We start from the raw sequence: 23,331 nt of genomic DNA on the forward strand, positions 1-23,331 counted from the left end.
AGATGTGGAGACAAGCAACACATTTTCTTTCGCCACTCAGTGGTCGGGGTGTTTATGTGTGAACTCTCACTCGGCCTCAACCTTTGATTGATGGTTGATTGGAGCAGGCTGGTTTTTGAGGGTCACGAGTGGCTCAGGTTGATTTTGGAGGCGCTCTTGTTACGCTGTAAATCTCGTTAGCGGAATGACCTCCTGCGACCTTTAACTCGCGGTTCCAGAAGGTCGGGGCTCCTCCGTCCTGCTGCAAGGTCTTCAGACACGCTGATTCTTAAATGTTCCCTCAAAGTTTCCGAAACGCTCCCAGACCAATTAAACATCAAGGGAGAGAAGAAAAGAAAATAAACACCTCAGAGTTTAGAGGAAAGGCGGGGAGGGGGCGACACTTAACTCTCTTTATCCCTCCGCCAGCATGCCAGGAATGCCCTCTTAATTGGACTCTGATCTCTCGTCCTTGGGGAATTAGAGTTTGGAGTGCATTGCAAATTTGTGCATGGACTTTGGAGCCATTTGGAGACATCTGTTGGGATTTTACTGTACTAGAAGCTAGATGTACATACTTGCAAGGCATCAGAAAACTATTTCGATATGTTTAAAAATGCTAGGCCCATTTGTTTCGTGCTAAAGGTGTTCTGGGTGGTTGCTAGAGAGTTGCTAGAGTGTTTTGGGTAGTTGCTAGCATGGCCATAGCCAGGGTTTGAAAATGAGTGAGGTCTGGGGTGGGGTTAAGAATTCTGCACTTTAAAAGAAACAGACATGTAGATGTTTGTGATTGTGAAAGATGTTGTTTCTGTTTTGGAGGAGGGATGATCATTGTTATATCATACCATTAGTTTTCATTAATAACCATCGCTAAAATATAGATGATAACTTTGTCTAGTGCTCTTGTTTTTAGCATAATGAAAATTAAACTAGGCCTACTGCGCTGAATGAAATAGCTTAGACTTATTCATATTTCATTCATTCTGTAACCTACTTGTTCTAAATCTGTGTACTAATGTTAAATGCTTGAGTTTTTGATAGCGTTGATAACATTTCTGACAGATAATACTATGATTTGTGTTTGCTTTACCGAATGTGGTATCCTGTCAGTGTTTTTTTTTTTTTTTTATTAATTTTTTTATGGTTATTGTCAGTTTAAGTGCTGGCGTTGCAGTGTTGCCAAATATTGCTTTGAAAGCAACCCACCCCCCAAAAAATTAATAAAATAAAAACCAAACAAACAGTAATTAGTTAAAAATCTTTTGTAAATAAGCTAAGATAAATATATTGCTAAATCTAAACTGCAACTTCCCACATTATTAACTTTCTAAAGTGTCCAATTAAGCAGAAAATACAAATCCAAAGACACTTATTATAGCCTGATCTGGCAACACAACTATCTGAAGAGAGTTTATTTGCATCTAGCAATGATAATTTTCATACCATGGATACTAAACATTATTGCAAACTGTCTAAACTGAATTAAACATGCAGACACTCATATGAGTAGTTCTAAACAGTAAATTAGTCATTCAGAGAACAAATTTAATGTTTGAACATGAAAAATTATAAAAAGAAATTATTAAATATTATATTAATATGAATAAATATTATAAAATATATGATAACACTATTCATACAAATATATTATTATTGCTATTGATAATAATAAAAATAATAATATTTAATATAAAATGTTAAAAATAAGCTGACTAAAATAAACTAAAAATTGTTTTTACAAATAAATAAATAAATAAATAAATAAATAAATTGTAAAAAATTGTATACAAATGGATTCCTGTGTTTACTTTAATTGATTGATTGATTATTATTATTATTATTATTATTATTATAATAACTGCATATCTATATTTTATTTAATATTTATTTCATATATATTGAATATTATTAAATATAATTTTACATTTTAATTTAATTTATTGGGTGGTTTATAGGTTTATTTTACAGACTTAAGTCAAAAGAGGCCACCCTTAATTCTCTCTGATATTGTGGTCTGTAGATATGGCTCAGGTCCCTCCCTTATTCAAGTCTATGGGATTAGACATAGCTAAGTATAATCAGTGGTAATAGTGATATTTGTCTTGGCAAACACCATTAACTACCACTACAGCGTTCCTTCAAGAACATTGCACTAGCCGCGTACTCGTGGGAGTGCAGCGATTAATGTTGTTTTGCAACAGCAATGATTAGCCTGGTAACATAAGCACCGTGGCTTCATCATGGCTGATGGGAAAAACAGCAGAGTTATTCCATCTCTAAGCCTTCACCTCACCTCAGTAATTGCTGAAATCATCACCATTGCCCTCAGGTACTGTTACCACAGATACAGTTGCTAACTCTAGTAGTATGACTCACGTGATAAGCCCACAATCTCATTTTACACTAACCGGAGACAGCCCAAGAACATCTTTTAATAAAGGCATGATATGCTTTTTCTCTTTTGGGATGTTAATATAGCCATGTGTGGGTGTAGCAGAGACGGAGTGGACAGCATAGATATCTGACTTGTAAATGCTTTTCTGATCACTTGTCGTTGGGGATGTTCCATTTTTGTGCTCTATACTGCCTTTTAGTCATGTCGGAATAATCAATATATTTAACAAATGTATAGTTAATTTAATTAAATAAAGCATTTTTATTTTTTTTTAAATTATGTTTATTATATAGACTTACAGTATAGGCAGACTTTATGTATTTATATATTATGTATGTATTTTATACATTTATAAACATTATTACAATATTTATATTACAAATTCTGCTCAGCCATTTTCAACGTGATAATAATAATAAATGTTTTTTGAGCAGCAAATCAGAATATTTGAATGATTTCTGAAGGATCATGTGACTGGAGTAATGATGCAAAAAGCTTTGAAATAGCAGGAATAAATTACATTTTAAAATATATTAAAATAGAAAACATTTATTTTAAATAGTAAAAATATTTCTCAATGTTACCGCTTTTGCTATATTTTGGATTAAATAAATGCAGGCTTGGTGAGCAGAAGAGAATTCTTTAAAAAACATTACAAATCTAACTGTCCAAAAAATTTTGACTGGTATAGTGTGTGTTTGTGTGTGTGTATATCGAAGTGGTGGTGGGCCAGGGCTTTTTTTAAACTTATTAGGAACATCCCAGGAGGAGGACATGAAGACAGCATTAGTCTTTATGCGTAAGATCCTCATGTTTTCTAGACGCTTCTTTCCAAAGGCAAATGACTGACTGTTGCCTTTACCTGTGCCACAGAATAATGGTTGTTTATTTTTAAAATTCCAGGTTTTGAGGCAAAGTAGTTCAGAAAGTCTGTCTCTACAGGTTTTGAAAGTTATAAAGACTGCCAGAAATGAGCGGGGGAAAAAAGGAGCTCATCTTTGAGGGATCTGTTGTTTACACAAACTGCTCCAATCACTAGAATTGTGGGAAAGTGTTAGCGTGGGTGAATTTTATGCGTTTATGTCTGTTTATATGGAGAGGCGTCACAGAGATAATGATCTCTGGTGAACACTTTCCTCCGATGCATGTTCTGTTATCCAGCATTGGGAGCGAGAACAGCAAACCCTCATTCATGTTCTTGCAGAAATCCCACACTGTTCTCCTGCTGACCCTCGGGTGGCATGCTATCACATTGTTATGTAGACAATCTAATCTGCCTAACGCTCCTTTATTTTGTTTTTGGACTTTTACAGCTTGTTAGGCTTAGAGCAACAACACATTCGAAACCTTCAAAGTTGAACAGTGCTGACAAGACACCTTCAAAAAGTTTTTATACAGTTCAATATGCAGCTCCAAATGAATTAGTTCATGCTTTGCTTGGTCTTGAACAGAATCTCCAAAGACATCTGCAGAATCTGCATTCTTAAAATTTCAGTGCATACCATGCACATTGTATGTTTATTCAATATACTGTATATATTTTGTATAATTTGCTAATGCTCTCAGTTACACACTTCAAATTATTTATTTTTTTGCAGGATAGGAAAGAGTAAAATGAGTTCTGAGGGTGTTGAAAGAACTGGTAATCAGGTGGGAATATAAATGGAGTGGGAATGAAGTGGGAATAAGCCTTTGTGATGCTCCAGACACATTGATATGAATGGATTTCCAGCTTTGTTTAATGATAGAAACCAAATCTATATGTCTTTATTTCTTTGGAGGAACACAAAGGATATTTTAAAGAATATTCCAATATTCCATTTGTCCATATAATGAGAATCAATGGGGTCTAAAATAACACTCAACCACATAGACTTTTACTGTATAGACAATAATACAATGTTGTTACTGTTAAGTAAAAACTAAAAACAAAGAATATATATATATATATAAAAAGTTATTAAAAAAAAAAGCTGAAATAAACTAAAATATATTCAATGATAAACCTAAACTTTAAAAACTTACAAAATAATGCTGAACCTCATAAATTTTAATTGTACAGACAAAAAACAAACAAACAAACAAAAAAAAAAAAAAAAAAACAATGTTGTTATTGTTAACTAAAAACAATGTTGTTATTGTTAACTAAAGCTAAAAACAAATATTATAAAATAAAATAAACTGATATGAAATAAAATACAATATAAATATTTAATTAAAATTTATACAAAAATTAGATCAATAAATAAATGTACTAAAATAAATAAGGTTAATTTGTAGTACTAAAATTACTAAAACTACAATGGAAATTTTAATGAATTAAAGTTAATACAATACGAAATTAATGCAAAAACTACTGAAAATGACAATCACAGAACAAAATTACTGAAACTTTTTTTTTAAATAACACTGCGATAAAAACCCCACAGACATTTTTTTGAAATACATTCATTTGTATTCTGGAGAAGAAATAAAGTCATTCAGGTTTTGAACAACTTGAGAGAGCTAAAGATAACACAGTTTTCATTTTTAAGTGAACTATCCCTTTAAGCTCATGCATTCATCTCAAGTATGAGTCTTGCTGCAAAGTTGTTTTAAACTCTGACCTTTTATCTCCCATGGTTGTGTATAACCTCACGGGCCTGTCAAGACCCATCGCTTCCCTAAACCCCTGTTCATCTTCTCCCCATCCCTTACGCCGCCCCGTTTCTCTGCCCCAGTTTAGTCATGCCAGACTGTTACCCCCAGTGGCATGTGCAACACAACAACCCCCTTCTGCCCCGGTCACATGACTGTTACGCTGTTGCCACGGTTACTGCGGAAGACTTCCCGCCGAGCAGACTTCAGGCCCACTGCCGCCTTCTGAGTGCACACTTGAAAGAAAGCGCTAGCAGAAGCGATTAGGTCCATAGGTCTCTGTCGGTCTGGGTAACATCAGTGCCACCCCCCACCTGTGGTGGAGAAGCGGTCTGGAGGTTATCCTGCTCAGCCAGTGGAATTTACTGCCACTTTAACAGTTGCTTTAAATCAGGTGCCATCTGTCTTGGTGTCTCGATATCTCTTCTCCTGTAAAACGGCCCATTTAAAGCCTTCAGCTCTAACTACCTCTTCTTAAAGCAACCAAACCCATAGGAAAGAAAGAGCTTTCCTCTAGATAGCATTGAAGAGAAATGGATGAAAGAGCATTAATGCAACAAATTTACTTAGCTATCGACCCAGAAGAAAACAAACAGTTCAATAACTTGATCTTGGATGACTTTTAATTCCAACTTTTAATCTAATTATGACTTTGAATGTCACAATTTCATTTTTTTATCTCATAATAATGACTTTTTCAGTAATAAATATGATTTTAGCTCATAATTTCAATGTTTTATATATTTATGACTTAGTATCTCACAATTTTTAAGTTATCTCATAATTATGAATTAGTATCTCATATTTTCACCTTTTTGTCTCATAATTATGGCCTTTTATCTAATTTTTGCCAAGTTAAAATAAATCTTAATGCCACTTAATGAAATCTTAATCTCACAATTTCAACTTTTAATCTCATTATGATTTAGTATTTTACAATTTTGACTTTAATCTTACAATTATGACTTATAATTCCAAACTTTTATGTCATAATTATAGTTTAAAAATTAAAAATTTGACTGTTTTTTTAATTATGACTTAGTATGTCACAATTTGGACTTTTTATTTACATTTTTATTAACTAATTTGTGTTCATTAACTATTTAAAAAATTATTTTAGTAAAAGCATGTTAGAATTGAATTTCAAGCTTGTAATTCTGCACAATGCATGCATACTATCTAGTCTATACACTACCATTCAAAAGTGTGTGGTCAGCAATATATATATATATATATATATATATATATATATATATATATATATATATATATATATATATGGAGTATACTTCTTTTTAGCAATGATGCATTAAATTGGTCAAAACTGAGAGTAAAGTTTCCTAATAGCACAAAGAAATCTTGTAGTGGTATTAAAAATTTTGGTAGTGTATTATAATAATTATATATTTGTCCAGTATATAGTGTCAGATGCCTATACTGAACTGGTGGCAGCTGTAAAACATCATGTTCAATCCTGACTCAAGTGCTGTTCTCAATTCTTCTTCCACGTAGATCCCAAAAGCAGATTTGAAACTTAACCTAGCTTAATAAGTGTCCCTGAGCAACGCTTTTTTAATTGTAAGCACAGATAATCTATTAAAAAGCCATTTAATCTTACAAAACTCTACAGCAGACCATAATAAACCATAACCAATCATCCTGGAAAATGTTCCATTTGTTATTTGTTAAAAAATCACTGCCATTCACTCTGCATAGCAGAATGGCAATTTTCCATTTATTCGTTCAATTTAACGGTTAGATGCATGTTATTTTTATTGTGAATTGAATTCCTGGGATGAATGAAAGACAGAAAGCAGCACCATCAGAGTTTCACTGACATCAAGGTGATCTCGAGCGACTGGTGAAAGCATGTGAATGATGCGGTGAGTGAACACAGACTTTGTCGTCCTGCGAGAGGTCAGTTGAACGAGTGACAGAAGGGGAAAATCCCTCGCACGTTTGAGCACGAGGCTCACGCCACTCCAGTTTCTGCCCAGCAACTAACCCTTTCATTGCCACGCCTCCTCCATTACCGTACGGTCAACTGTTGTGACAGGCAGGCCGCAGACACTGTACCGCAGCGGGAGGCATGTCCCGAGGAGGAGGAGAAGGAAGAAAGAGACTGTTTTTGGTGTGTTCAGAAGCATGAACTAATAAGCAGTAAGAGGGGCTGCTCATGCATGCATGCTCCCCGTGACTGTGCTTTACACACATACACAATGCACTCATGCAGTGGCGGTATGCATGGCAAGCTTGAGTGTGCGGGGCAGCCGGCCAAGTGGAGGAATAGAAGCGGACTTTGATGGGACGACCCACTACTAGAGGAGACTAAGAATCACTAAATGAAGAACTTAATTTAGAACAAACACAGACACAAACCTTTCACAAACACCATGGTCTCTTCTGTCATATAAAGAAAAATAAATACTTACTGTGAAGTTCAAAATATTGATTTAAAACTATAATAGCAAAAATAGCTAAATCTAGGCCAACCAAAGTATTCTAGAGTCAAATGTGAGGCCATCCATCTGAGAGCTAAAGCTTGGCCAAGATTGGGTGATGCAACAGGACAATGATCCCAAGCACAGCAGCAAATCAGAACGGCTGAAAAAGAAAAGAATCAAGGTGTTGCAGTAGCCCAGTTAAAGTCCAGACCATATCCTGACTGAATTGCTGAGGCAAGAGCTGTGCATAAACGAATGCCCAGAAACCTCAATAAACTGGAGCAACGTATAGTAAAGAAGAGTGGGACAAAATTGCTCCAGAACAATGTGAGACACTGATAAACTCATACAGAAAATGATCACTATGTTATTGCTGCTTATCGCTGCTACATCCTATAAATACATCCTTCATTTTGTATTGTACAAATATATATGAAAATATGAAATCATAATCATAGGTAAAAGTACATTTAATTCTAAACACATTTAGACAGATCAGTCAGAAAACGTATTTTAAACTTATATATTACTTATATATAACTTATATATTACCAAAATGATTAAGATTAGCCATTTAATACAGGGTGTTTTTAACAGTGGTGGTTGTGGGTGAAATATGAGGCACATGATTTGGGTCAAATCTTCAGTAAATACATTTTATAAGTGTTTATGTATTTAAGAAAATGTATTTGTCTCAATATGATAATATATATATAAGTGTGGCTCATCTTACCCCATTCTCTCCTATGTTCTTCTTTTTATCATTTGCATTGAATTTTCTGCAAATGATTCAGATTTCTCTTGTTAAAAGTGCTTTCTTTGTGTAATAGGGAGGCATGGTGTAACTGTCCTCCACACAAGCCGAAGCAGTGATATTTACATCACTGTGTGTGGGAGAGCGAAGGTAGCGTTTGAAAAGCAGGAAGGCTTGTGTGCGTTTGTATGTGCGCTACGCTGCACCTCGTCTCATTTGTGCTTTCCTCCTGCTTGTGTGGCTTCCTGGGGTTTTTGTCTGTGTTCAAGTGAGCATGTGTATCCAACACATACATTTACTGTGGTACCAACCGTCACTCACATGTGTGTTGAGTGTCACAAACACACTGGAACCTGCTGTTCATTTGGCCTGGAGTTGCACAGGTCCGATGCTCCTCATTAGGCACGTCGAGACACTGACCTCTTGACAGCCTCCACAAGTACCTACAGTATAAGGCCTGTCTCTTCTTTTTATAGAATTCTGGGTAATTTGCTGCCCTCCTCACAGGCTGTTTACCACAAGGAACACTGCAGTGGAGGAAACAGCATCGGTTAGATGGCATCACTGGTGCGAGAAACAAACAAGAGAGACCATGAGTAATTTGCACATGGCTTTACTGAGAAAAATCTGATTGTAGTGGCTGTGTTAGACACCGGAGCCCGTCTCAGAGCTTCTTAAAGGGACAGTCCACTAACAAATGACAATTCTGTCATCATTTGCTCAAAAAATGATGTCATCCTCATGTAATTCCAAACCTGTAGGACGTTGTTCCCTCTGAACACCACAAATGAACATGTTAGGCTGGAGGATCATGTTGTTCTTTTCCATATACTGTATAGATGACGGGCCACTGAGCTTCAAAATATCCCAAACACACACACACACACACATACACACACACACACACACACACACACACACACACACACACACACACACACACACACACACACACACATATATATATATAGTTACATTTAGAATTTGTAATAATTTTCAATTTATTTATTTGATAAATATTAAATATTTATATATGTGTATATATTTATATAATTTTTAGTATTACATTATTATAGTTATACTTATATTATTATAATTACTGATATTTGTATATTTATGTATAAATAAATATAAACACACACATTCATTAATTCAATCATTTATTCATATTTACATTTATTTACTTATTTCAAATTTTTAAGAATGTTTCTTTTCATTATCTGATAAATATTAAATATGTATATGTAAATATCGAGTATATGTATTATTGAAACATGTTAAAAGTACTGATAAAGCATTTGTATATTAATGTATAAATAAATAAAAAACATATGCAAATTTATAGTTAATACAAATGTATAGTTTCAATAATCTATGTGTTTATTTTATAAATATTATATATTTTATATAAATATGTATTATATACTATTTTAATTGTTGTTCTATAATATAATTTTTTGTAGCATAATATTATTTTACTAATTAATTGAATTAATTGAAAAGCAATATGTAAATATGTTAAGTGTATGATCATAAATGTATACATAATGAAAACATATAGAAATGTATTTATTTATTTATTTATTTTTCATTATATTATTTTAATAGTAAAAATTACCCCTTGAAAAAGTTCTGACCCTAATGTCATGAAACATCATAAGTGGCCATTTCTATGATATTCTAATCCCTAAATATGGCTCTGGTTCCTCCTTAATCTTTTGTCCAGTTACACTGTTAGCACCTATAGGTTTGTTTCTACCATGTTTGAGAGCAAGGCATGATGGGCAGCACATTTGAGCGAGGTGAGTGCCGTGCATAATCTGTATACTTTACAAACTGCGTCCATCTTCTGCCACCCACTTAGTCTTGTTTGTTTGGTTTAATCTCTCTTTGTCTCCCTCCGCCTAATATTCACGCTTGTTTTCTCTGCGTCTCATTCAGACAGCATGCCGAGCGCGGTGGCATCGTGAGCAGGGGAGTGGAGAGGTTGAACAGCAGTTTGAAATGTGAATTAGTGGGGAGAGGGGCGTGCGAGAGCTCTCCGAGGCCAGGAATCAGTAACCACGCTTTCATTTTATGACATTCTCTCGCTCGAGTGTGTCTGGTAAACACATGCACAGAATACAGCACCGCAGCACACCTCTGAACAAGAGCAGCCACATTCACCAGAAAATCTCAAAAGGCTTACGAGTGGTTGAGGAATTGCTTACTTTGGAAAATGTGTCTCTTTGGTGAAACACATACGTTTACAACAAATGTGACCCTGGGCCACAAAGTACTCTTAAGTAGCATGGATATATTTGTAGCAAAAGCCAAAAAAAAAAAAAAACATTGTATGGGTCAAAATTATACTTTTTTCTTTTATGCCAAAAATCATTAGGATATTAAGTAAAGATCATGTTCCATGAAGATATTTTGTAAATCTCCTACTGAAAATATATCAAAACTTCATTTTTGATTCGTAATATGCATTCCTAAGGAATTTTTTTTTTTTGTTGCACATATTCAAATAGCTGTATCTCGGCCAAATATTGTCCTATCCTAACAAACCATACATCAAATTGACACTTATGACTGGTTTGGTGGTCCAGGGTCACACATGTTTTTATTTAACAAACTCAGTTTATTCATTGCTTTCTAAGCTGAAGATCCCTTCCGGAAATATATTTAAAAAATATACAGGATATATATATGTATATATTACATTTAAAAAAAAAAAAAAAAAATCAGTCATGTTATTTTAATCCATGTTTCTCTTTTGTGTTTCTGTTTGTTCTGAAGGAGCCGAACACTGTTTCCGAAATTTCAGCGCTCCAACCGGAGTGATTGAGTCTCCTGGTTTCCCTGACAAGTACCCTCATAACTTGGAGTGCTCCTTCATCATCATCTCTCCTCCTCAGACGGAGGTCACACTCACCTTCCAGACCTTTGACCTGGAAAACGACCCTCTGCTGTTGGGGGAAGGAGAATGCAAGTATGACTGGCTGGATGTTTGGGACGGCCTGCCACAAGGTTAGTGCCTGTATTTTAGTCATATACTGTATACATACACAAACTACTGTTCAAAAGTTTGGGATCAGTATGATTTATTTATTTATTTTTTAAATAAATTAGTACTTTTATTCAACAAGGGTGCATTTAATAGATCTGAAGTGACAGTAATGTTACAGAAGATTTAAATTTTGAATAAATGCAGTTCTTTTGAACATTCTATTCATCAGTGAACCATGAAAAAAAAAAGTATCACATTGTCTAGAAAATTATTGAACAGCACATCTGTTTTCAATATTGATAATAATAAATGTTTTTAAACAGCAAATCGGCATGTTCAAATTTTTCAGAAGGATCATGTGACACTGAAGAGTAATGATGCTAAAAATTCAGCTTTGCATCACAGGAATAAATTAACATTTAAAATACATTCATACAGAAAACAGTCATTTTAAATTGTACAAATATTTCACAATATTACATTTTTTACTATATTTTTGATCAAGTAAATGCAGCCTTGGTAAGCATAAGAGCATAATAAACTTTTATTTAAAAATGTTTCTGTGATTTCTTACCTTTTTCCCTCATATCTTTTATCAAATCACACTAATAGTGTGTAGAAGATACAGTGTTCATAGAATTGTGAACATCTCAACCATTCGCACAGTAAGCCAAATTTCTTGGCTTCCCATCTTGCACGCTATCAATCTGGGATCAAACTCAGCTCTTGTCGTGCTGACATCCAGGGATCACATGAGCAAAGGAGGGGGACAGTAAATCAGGGATAAGCAGGAGAGAAATCAGAGGAATACTGTGAGGAAAGCTCGTAATCCATGGAGCCGAGGGAATTTGAGGCACGCGATGCCTCAGCAGATCCACTTCACACTGAGAACCGCTTCTAGCCTGTCTAACTGATCTCAGATCAGCTCATTTCCCTCCTTTCTTGTGTTCAGTGGGACCTCTGATCGGACGATACTGTGGGACGAAGATCCCTCCAGAGATCCAGTCTTCCACAGGCCTTCTGTCGCTCTCCTTCCACACTGACATGGCCGTGGCCAAAGATGGTTTCTCTGCCCGCTATAACATGACTCGCAAGGAAATTAGTGACAGTAAGTATCGTTTTTGTAGGTGAAGTGTATAATTTTCTGATCATTTCAGTCGTCTATCCCAGCAATTAAAAAGAAAATACTATGATGCAAAACATTATCCATGTTATGTTTGTTAATTACATTAGACCAATAGTTTGTGTTTGGAGGCGGGACTATCTGTTTAGTTGACTAATGACAGACAAGGGATGTGTTCAGCCTGTTAAATGCAAAGTTAAATGCATTTAATTTTATTATTTTATATATTTAAAAATATAAATTAAGAATCAAATACATGTAAATACAGTAATAAGAAGAAAGATAAATATATTTAAAAAATACAGTTTAAAAAGTACATGCATTTAGTTTGAATTAATATCTCTTGCTTATTCAGCATTTCACTGTAGCAATGCATTTGGAATGGAGTCTGGTAAGATCTCTGATGATCAGATTTCAGCGTCCAGCTCGTTTTATGATAGTCGCTGGCAGCCCCGTCAGGCACGTCTGAACAACGAGGACAACGCTTGGACGCCTGCTGAGGACAGCAACAAGGAATACATACAGGTGAGCCAGTCATACTCTCGAACTTATTGGTGCATTTGACATTCCTGCAACATTTCATTTGTATAACTTTTTGGCAAATAAAATGTTTAATTTGTTGCAAAAAAAGAGAGGTGATGGAAGTGTAATTTGTTTAATTGGCATCATTCATAAACTATTAAAAGCACAAATTTATATAATTAGTTCAGTTTTGCATAATTTGCTGAATGATTTTAATGAGGCATACTTCAATGTCAGACCATAATTTTATATATTTATTTATTTGTAATTCACTTTTCTTTCTTACTCTACAGGAAAATTTAATTTTTGTAATGTTTTATCCAAATATACCCTACCGTTCAAAAGTAATTGCTGCATTTATCTGATCAAAAATACTGTAAAAACAATAATAATGTTAAATGTTTTTACAATTTAAATGAAATGTTGTCTGTGTTTAATGTATTTTAAAATGTAAGTCATTCTTGTGATGCAGAGTTGAATTTTCAGCATTATTACTCCAGTCTTCAGTGTCACATGATCCTTCAGAAAACAGTCTAATATGCTGATTTGCTGCTCAAAAACATTACTATTATTATCAATGTTAAAAACAGTTGTGCTTCTTAATATTTTTGTGGAATTTTTGTGGCACAGCAATTATTTGAAAAATAATATTTTGTAACATTATAATTAATTATAAATACTTTTGACCAATTGGATGCATCCTTGCTAAATAAAAATATGAATTTCTTAAAAATAATAATAAATAACTGTATTAATAAAAAAAAAAAATAATAAAAAAAAAAAATAAAAAAAAAATCAGACCTGCCCCAAACTGTAGCATTGTTTCATCTAGAAATATGCCATGTTATGAATGAAAAATGGGTTGCATTTGTTGACTTTAAGATATTAACACATATTAAACGATTCTGTCCTTCACAGCCTCATTTGAGTCACATTAAAAAAGCCATTTACCCTGTCCTTGATTTGTTCCCTTTAATTCACTGGGATTCTCAATCTCTCTCTCACACACACGTGTGGTATATTCCTACACACCACTACATTTCCAGAATCTTCTACACCTTCAATAGAGCACTCCATCTTGCACATCAGCATACGCCCCTCAGCTTGAGCGCAGTGTTTGTTGTGCTGGTGCAGACCGATGATGCACGGAAGGTTGCTGTGATGGTAACTGCTCGATGATGGATGAGGACGGTCTAGAGAAATCCGTAGTTAGCAACCTTCTCCAGTGCTATTGATTTCAGAGTTCATAGTGTCTCTCCCCACACCCCTCACCTGCATCCAAACGGCTAGCATTCCTTCTTAAATTTGACAGATTTACAGTATTTTGTTTAATTTGACTTTTATTGCAATTTACTTGAATGTACTGTGTCAAAGTTGAATGTTTTATATAAAATAAAATGACATAAAGTATCACTCAACATAGATATTTGTTGACCGGTAGTGTATATAATACCACAGTTTTCCCAAAAATATTAAAGCAGCATAACATTAATAATAATCAGAAATGTTTCTTGAGCAGAAAATCAGTGTATTAGAATGATTTCTGAAGGATCATGTGACACTAAAGACTGGAGTAATGATGCAGAAAATTCAGCTTTGTATCGCAGGAATATTTTACATTTGAATAGAAATTCAAATAGAAAACAGTTATTTTAAATTGAAATAATATTTCTAGGGCTGTCAAATGATTAATCACGATTAATCACATCCAAAATAAAAGTTTTGTTTACATAATATAAGTATGTGTACAGGGTATATTTATTATGTATATATAAATACACACACATAAATTATATATTTATAAAATATTATACATGTATATACATTTATATATTTAAATTCTTATATTTTATATTATATATAAAATATTTTTAATATATAAACATAACATATTCTTCTTAATATATACATGCATGTGTGTGTATTTATATATACATAATAAATATACACAGTATACACACATATATTATGTAAACAAAACTTTTATTTTGGATGTGATTAATCGTGATTAATCATTTGACAGCCCTAAATATTTCACAATATTATAATTTTACTATATTGTTGATGAAATAAATACAGACTTGATTAGCATTAGTTAAAATGAAAATGATTAAAATTATTCCAAATGGTAGTGTATTCAATAAATATGCAATAAATCATGAATAAGCATAGCTTAAGTGTAATAATAATAATATATCAAGGTTTTTGCAACCATAAACAGCCTAAAGCTAGACTAACACACTAAATTACTTGGTGAAATTGTTTATAATGAACATTAGCATAAATGAATGTAATTATTTGTGCATTTTGCTGTTGCCGCCACTGGAATTCATGTCTGTAGATGGTTTTCATGCTGAATTGTGAAGTGTAGGTCTGGTTTACTGTGGTAAAATGACTGTGGTTTTAAAATAGCACCCTTGCTTTTTCAGACACAGATATGGCTTCACTGGGAGAATAAACTTGTTTTCTATATACATCTTCAAAATAGATTTATTAACTGCAAAGGGACTGTTCATTACTCATATCAGAAATCCTCATTGATCGGCTGTCAAAAGAAGCTAAGTTTGTTATCGTTCCCTGTTTCCCACTTTCATCAATCACTCTCCTTTCCCAGGTGGATCTTCACTTCCTCAAGGTACTGACCGGGATCGCTACCCAAGGAGCCATTTCCAAGGAGACCCATAAGTCCTACTACGTCACCACCTTCAAACTGGAAGTCAGCACTAATGGAGAGGACTGGATGATCTATCGGCACGGCAAAAACCATAAGGTAAGGACCATGCAATACGTTTGTGTTCACTATGTGTTTACAACTGACAAAGAAAACACAAATACAAAGAAATAATCCATTTGTAGGAACAACACTTATAGAGCTGAGACTGGATTCACGAGAATTAAGAGAAATTTGTAAGAACATTCTAGAATTTTTTTCTTAAATTATGAATTCACATTAATTTGTATTGCTTAGAATTGCATTTAAATATTTTAAGAACCGCTTAATTTTATTCTTAGGAAAACTTATTTATTAGCTTACTCATGACGTTTTCCTGTCTAATATAACAAATTCAATGCCCTGGTAAATCGTTATGATAAATTTATCAGTGAATTAATCATGCATTTACCTATTTTTAGGTAGCAAGTACATGGAAGTCAATTTCCGCCACTGAATAAAAAATAAAAATAGGTAAAAATGACTTTTTTTTTCTCAGTATTGCATGATATAAACTCACAATTGTGAGATAAAAACTTGCAATTCTGACTTTTTTCTCACAATTCTTCCTGTTTTTCTCAGAATTGCATGATATAAACTCACAATTGCGAGTTATAAAGTCAGAATTGTGAGATATAGTCACAATTATACGGTAAAAACTCGCAATTCTGACTTATTTTCTCACAGTTCTGATTATTATAATTTTTTTTTGACAGAATTGCGAGTTGCAATTGCAAGTTATAAAGTCAGAATTGCGTTGCGTGATACAAACTTGCAATTTCGAGTTAAAGTCCATTTTTTTTTGGGGGGGGGGGGGAGGGGGCTATTATGTTCTCAGAATTCCGAGTTTATATCTCACAATTATAAGAAAAAAGTCTGAATTGTGACCTTTTTTATTTTTATTCAGTGGCGGAAACAGGCTTCGATACAAGTATGTCTACTTAATTTTTTAGGCTAGAAAATAAAAATGTACTTGTGATCACTTGCCAAGAAATGAACATTTCTAAGAAGTCGTTCTGGGAATACAAAATATTCTTATTTTCTTTTTTCCTTTTCTTTTCTTTTTTTTTTTTTTAGTAATAATAGTAAATAAATAAAAAATAATAATAATGTAACATTTTAGAAACTTCGTGTATTGTGAATCCAGCCAGGTCACATACTAATAAAATCTTATTTTGCCAGCACACCTTTAAAAAACTATCATTAGACCTTTCTTTTCACTAAAAATGTGTGCTTAGATTATTCTAATGAAATCAGAAGGTATTAGATAGGTATTCCATTTGAGCACAAATCCATTGAATTTAATTAGCATAAGCTGCTGTAGGAGGCAACTGAGCATCTGCAGGAAGAAGCAACTCAAGTTCCAGGTGAACTTTGCTGGTCTGAACAGAGAAAGTGACATGGGAACAGGTTGAGAGATGGTTATCTGGAGATGGAGAACAATGAGGCCCTTTTTGCACCCTTATCTCCCTGGCCGTTCCTAATGCCTGTGAGCTACCTGCCGTAAACACACCTGTGTGACCGGTCACACCTGGATCAGCGTGGGATATGCTGATACGCGTTCGCACATTACCGGAATTCAGGGATTTGACCCATTTCGAAGACTGTGTTTCAAATCATTTTCCCTTTCTAGATAAGTTGAGACTGATCCTATTAAGACTAATATGAATTTAGTTTTGAGGAAGGCAGGAATTTTCCAAATTCAATCACAGAGCTTTGGACAAGCCTCAGTACCTCATCATAAAATATTTAAGAAGGATATACAGCATTTGGGTTGTGAAGATTAATGCAGCAAAGTCAAATTATGATGAGGACACAACTGAGCAAACCCGACAGAAATGCATTTGTTTGGCTAGCATTAGCACGGCTAGTAATTAAAGCATCAATCGACCGCCATTGCTTCATTTACCCCATCTGCCCAATGACATGCTAATCTCTATTTGTTTTGACGCTGTCCGTCGCTTGAAAGATCGTCTTTCTCGTTTCGTGACAACTAATCCCACTGTAACCGTGCTGGCCACAGTTTAATCAAAGCCTCGGAAAGATGCTTATGTATTTTAACTTTACGTTGTGCCAAGGGACGCCATGTAATAAAAGAGCTAGGATTAACCTTTTGCTCGTCTTTTTAGTGGATCTGCTTTTGATTAAAAGATTAGTCTCTTGTTTTGGAATAAGTCACACGTGAAAGTAATATTGACCTGCAGATGTGACTGGGCTTAACACTCCGGATGTAGACTAATCCTGGTCTCAAACCACTTTTATTATAGAGTTTAAGATGTAAATTGTTAAACTTCTTTGACAATTTTGAATCCTTGGAATACTGAATCATTTATTATTGTTAATCATTTTGAAACATATAGGGGAAGATCAATTTAATGACATAATGACAGTTGGTAAATTACATGCTTTTTTGCTTTTTACTTATTTATTTATTTTTTTAAATTTGCATTTTGACCATATTAAATGTCTTGATGAAAAAAAAAATATCAAGATATAATTTGAATTTTGTAATATATATATTTAGTAATGCAAAAACTAAAATACAGTCAACACTGAATATAGTTATATAGCAAAATATATATATAAAAAAATTAAAATTAAAATTGTTGGTCATTTTACTGTATTTATTTATTTATTTATTTATTGATTTATTTTTACAGTCCCTTTCTGCTATCTATTCATAAGGGAATCACTTGATGATTAATTAAATGATTAAATATCAATGATTAATTACCCTTGTCGAATGCATTTTCTTCTGTGTAGTGACATATGGACACTTTCAACATGTTGGCTGTTTATACTTAAGGTGTGTTGTTGGATTTTGGTTTGTATAAGCAGAGTGAGCTGTCGGCTCTATCATAAACACACACACACACACACACACACACACACACACATGTATATGTATATGTATATATATATGTATATATATGTATATATATATGTATATATATGTATATATATATGTATATATATGTATATATATATATATATATATATATATATATATATATATATATATATATATTATATATATATATATATATATATATATATATATATATATATATATATATATATATATATATATATATATATATATATATGTTTTTTGTACTCCTGTAGCTCAAGTGGTAGAGCATTGTGTTACCAAGCGCAAGGTTGGGGGTTCGACTCCCCGGGAACACATGATAGGTAAAAAATGATAGCCTGAATGCACTGTAAGTCGCTTTGGATAAAAGAGTCTGCTAAATGCATAAATTTAATTTTAATTTAATTTAATTTAATATATATATATGTCTTTACATTCTTGTGCTTGCCAGTCACAGAAGAAGGAACAAATGTAACCTTATTCTGAGGAAAAAAGCGCTTTAAAATATCACAGTATTCACTTTGTTGCTTAATTTTACCCATACAGTGAACACATTGCAAATACATCATGAATATTTGATACCACTCAGCATTACTGCATACACACATATACAGTCACTAAACCACAAAAAGGTCCCACAAGTGTGAAAAATTGCAGCATACACTGTTTATTATTACAATTCCTATAAATCCCTTGTGGACAGCAAGTAATAAATCTGTCACACAGTCACTTGATACATGATGAATATAGCACATAAAGCCATTTAGCCTTTGTGTTTGCTGCACTTGACAGAAAAGTGACGATTGGGAGAGTTAAAAAGGATGGGAGGAGAGACACAAAGATGTAGGAAGATGGAAAACGAGAAAGACAAAAAGAAATTGGAATTAAGGGGGGTGTTTTGTCATTTCTTTCCCCCATTGAGAGAAAGCTCACCAGAGGGGAGCAGGTATAGTTGAGGAGTGAACACTTCAGTGTTCATTTGCTGTCTCCCTCACACACACATTGTCTGTTTTCCTTCTCTTCAAGACGTTGCTTAAGGCTGGTGAGCCACCAACCGGAACCAGCTTCAACTGTCAACATCTTCATCTAGAGATGAGTGAGGGAAAACAGGTGGACTTCATCTTGATGATTTCCCATTTTGGTTTTTCCTGATTAGTGCTGGTTTAGCAGGATTTCCAGCATATAGTTTCTGGTGCAGCTGAGGGGGAAAACAATGTTTATTGGACCTTTTATATATTTATTTAGTACATTATCTGACATTAAATGTATCATTATTTCTATTTATTGACAAAAAAATGTTTTTTATTAAATTTATTTGATTATGTGGACTGGAGAGTATATTTTTTCAGAGGGCTTAAAGTAGTACACAAGCATATTATTTATTTAATTAATTCATTCAGATGATTCTTTTTCATATGTTTTATTTATTTAACAAAAATATTTTATTAATTATATGAAGACATTTTTTATACAGTTATTTAAATGATCAGGTACTCCATGTACATAAAATAGGTTAAAGGCATTGAACAAAAAATAAATAGAAAGTTAATATACATGAATTTTAATAAACAGTATTATAGGTTTTTATTTATTTTCTTTTTTAATTAATTTCATGTCATAATAAATCTAATGTACATTTGATATTTACTCTGAAATCTTTTGTTCCCGTTCAGATACGTATCTAGCCTTTAAAAGAAGAGCCATGGTTTAACCAACTTTGGGAAAAAGACTCATTTACTGTTTTCTCAACTTAGTTTCTCTGCTCATGTCTTTTGCCTGACATACACTTTCATGACTTTCATCAATACTTAAACACCTCGAGACCTTCTGTCCCCTAGCAGTCTGCATAGGATGTCTGTTCTGACCGACCCAGGGGTGGAGACGGACCCACGCAAGGTTTCACCTCCTAGCGTTGTAGGGACAGTGGAAAGGGTCTTTATAATTTCATGATCTATCACTCGTAGACACACAACATGGCAGGTTTAATTATTTAGTTACCCTAGCTAGTGCTCTACTTCAGCTGGATGGGCGGGACCATCCCATCGTGGGTCACCCGTCGCCAACTCTCTTGTTGTCAGGCAGATTTTGCTCTTGTTTACGACACTGAATAGCTTAAAGATTAAGCTCTATAGATTATTTGAAATTTGGTCATGTCAATATGAAACACATCTTTAGGCTATACAAAAGCATTAGCACTCATCATTTAGTGCACTAAATTGCACAACCTTTTCACAGCAAAAATACAACAACTCAATCTAGAAAGAAAGTTTTAAGCCATTGCTAAAGGCCAGTTCTAAAGAAATTATCTCCCATTATCAAGTAAGAAAAATAGCCTTCGATTGATTGTACAGGAAAAGGTCATTATTCAAGATGACTTGGTCAGGCATTATGGGTTGCTCAGGCTTTATAATCTAAATTAACCTTTGAACTGTGTAACTAGGCTCATTGACAGGGGTCAAAGATCGCTGGTGAACCACTGATGGAATCTTTGATCTCTGCAGGTGAAGAAAACGTTAATGCATTAACCATAAGCAATTCGACCCCTGACCTTCTCTTTAACTGGACCATATTTCTTTTCCTTGTGCTTGATCTACACCCAATTCTAGTGTGATTAATAGTCTTTAGTAGATGCCATTTGATGTGAAAAGAACAAGGCTTGTAAGAATGGAAATACAGTTCATTATGTCAGTCTTTACTGAGGTAAGATCATATTTAATTTTTACAACCCATTTCTTTTTCTTTCTTTCTTTCTTTCTTTCTTTCTTTCTTTCTTTCTTTCTTTCTTTCTTTCTTTCTTTCTTTCTTCTCTTTTTTCTTTCTTTCTTTTTTTCTTTCTTTTTTTTCTTTTTCTTCTTTCCATTGTTTCAATGAGAGAAATATAGCAAGGAAAATGTATGCAATTACATTGTTTCAATGAGAGAAATATACCTAACTACATAAAAATAAGTGCTTCATTTAAGAATGTTTTAAGCATAATTGAAATGAATTGCAAAATAATCAAATTTTTGTGTAAATTTGCTATAATTTTTTATTATATTTTTTTACAAATTATATACACAGAAATTACACATATAATGTAAAAAAATTATGTACTTCATTTTCATGCATGTGTTATGTAAATGTAATCATTAGTTTCTAAACCATTACCAATTAAATTTGACATGCAAATGTACAGATTTTGTTATAATTAACAAACATTTACATAAACATTATTTTATGAATGATTTAAAATACAAATAATTTACTCTAAAATTAGTTTCTAAAATAAATGTTGCATATATTTATGCAAGAATGCACTGTAATTGTGAATTTATTTTAATTTATTTTAATTTTTATTATATTATGAATAAAACAAAATTTGGTATAAAAAATAAATAAATAAAAAAACTATTTTAGTCTTTTTACCCCCAAATTCCATGTTTTTTTTGTATTATTTTTGTAATGTATTAGCAATTTCTGAGTGAAAATTTTTCAAACTAAATCCTACACAAGTTTTTGTTTCGGCGTGGTTACACAGAAATGAATGAGTTGCACTGAATGGACTCTACTTCCATCCCGCTCAGCCTCGGGTTAATTCCTGTCAAATTAAATAAGCCATTTACTCTGATTGGGGACCAGTCCTTCTTTCTCATATTTTTCCAATTCATCTGGTATTTCTGATATTTCCTTCCCATGCTTTTTCAGTCTTGTTGATTGGTCTGTGTTATCATCTCTCAGACCCTGTTCTCCTCCTCCTTGTCTCTTTCGTTTAACCTCTGTCTTCTCTTCCATCGTTATCCGTGAACTCTGTGGAGCTGCCACGATGTTTTGCCACAGAGCTGGATGGCTGACTGCGTCCTATTGCAGCGTCTGGAAAGGGGTCATCCGTCTAGTCAACTGTCTGTCTGTCTGGCTTCAGCAGCCACAACACATTCGAGATCAGCATTTTAAAAAAAGGGTTTGAGAAAACCTTCCCCCACTTCTCCACCCTTCCGTCACTGCAACATTGAAGCATTATGAGTGTGGTCCTTTGTGAGTGTGCCGAATTCCCCTTCTGGGAATACACACACACACACACACATACACACTCACACAGTTGAGTTGATAGAGCATTTGGAGCCTTGAGCATATAGCACAGAAAAGGGATTCTTCCATATGGATTGCTCTGCCCAGAGCCCGTAACTCTCGATGGGACGTGACTTGTGGCCACTGGATAGAGAAGATGAGGCGAACAATGGGGATGAATGAGGTTTAGGCCTTGAGGATAAAAGGAATGGGGGGAAATTTAACGGTGGTGAAAATGAACTCAATAGACTCTTTGTTTGTCTTCGTCTAATCCACTACTTTTTCTAGTGCCACTTGACTTAATCAGCCCGTTTCACTGCCTCACTGGTGTCGGTCATAGTCGCAGCTTTGTAAGTAAGCCAGCATACTTGTGTGTCTGTGTGTGTTCACTTTTGAAAGCCTTTACAGCCCATCTTGGCCTCTGTTACACTTGATCTCAGGTGAGGAATGTTTACGGTTGGCTAAGACACATCCAGCATTCAACCTCCCACATGGATGGAAGAACGCGGATGTGTGTGTGTGTGTGCGCAAGGTCATGTGTTTTCAACCATTTTAACAGTCATAAGTTACAATCTCCTGTGTATTTGTTTTTAAGCCCTATGTATACATCAATGCGCCAGTAGGTGGTGACCAAGTGTCTCCCTTTAGAAATGAGCAGCTAAATCATTTACAGCAAATCATTCATGAACAGAGCACATTTGCGTGATTGAATCATTCATTCAACCAATTCAAAAAGACTTTTCTTTAATTGCGCTCATGCAATTAGTTCAAATGACTGTTGTTAGTTCAGTAAGGAAACAAGGGTTCTTTATGAGTGAGTCATTGAATTATTTACTGAACCGTTTTGTTTAAAACTGTC

The 23,331-nt window shown here is 33.9% G+C and overlaps 1 protein-coding gene across 3 annotated transcripts in view; it reads left to right on the top strand.

The window, feature by feature from the left end:
- The window catches only part of LOC109069615 (neuropilin-2-like), a 77,684-nt gene that overhangs the window by 21,279 nt on the left and 33,074 nt on the right, over positions 1-23,331 (top strand). For all 3 annotated transcript variants that reach the window (XM_042716999.1, XM_042716997.1, XM_042716998.1), the window contains exons 4-7: positions 10,991-11,221; positions 12,154-12,309; positions 12,680-12,849; positions 15,461-15,616. In XM_042716999.1, coding sequence (XP_042572933.1) covers positions 10,991-11,221; positions 12,154-12,309; positions 12,680-12,849; positions 15,461-15,616 — 713 coding nt within the window. The remainder of the gene's footprint in view (positions 1-10,990; positions 11,222-12,153; positions 12,310-12,679; positions 12,850-15,460; positions 15,617-23,331) is intronic.

This window comes from Cyprinus carpio, chromosome B1, assembly GCF_018340385.1.
Source record: "Cyprinus carpio isolate SPL01 chromosome B1, ASM1834038v1, whole genome shotgun sequence".
NCBI lineage: Eukaryota > Metazoa > Chordata > Actinopteri > Cypriniformes > Cyprinidae > Cyprinus > Cyprinus carpio.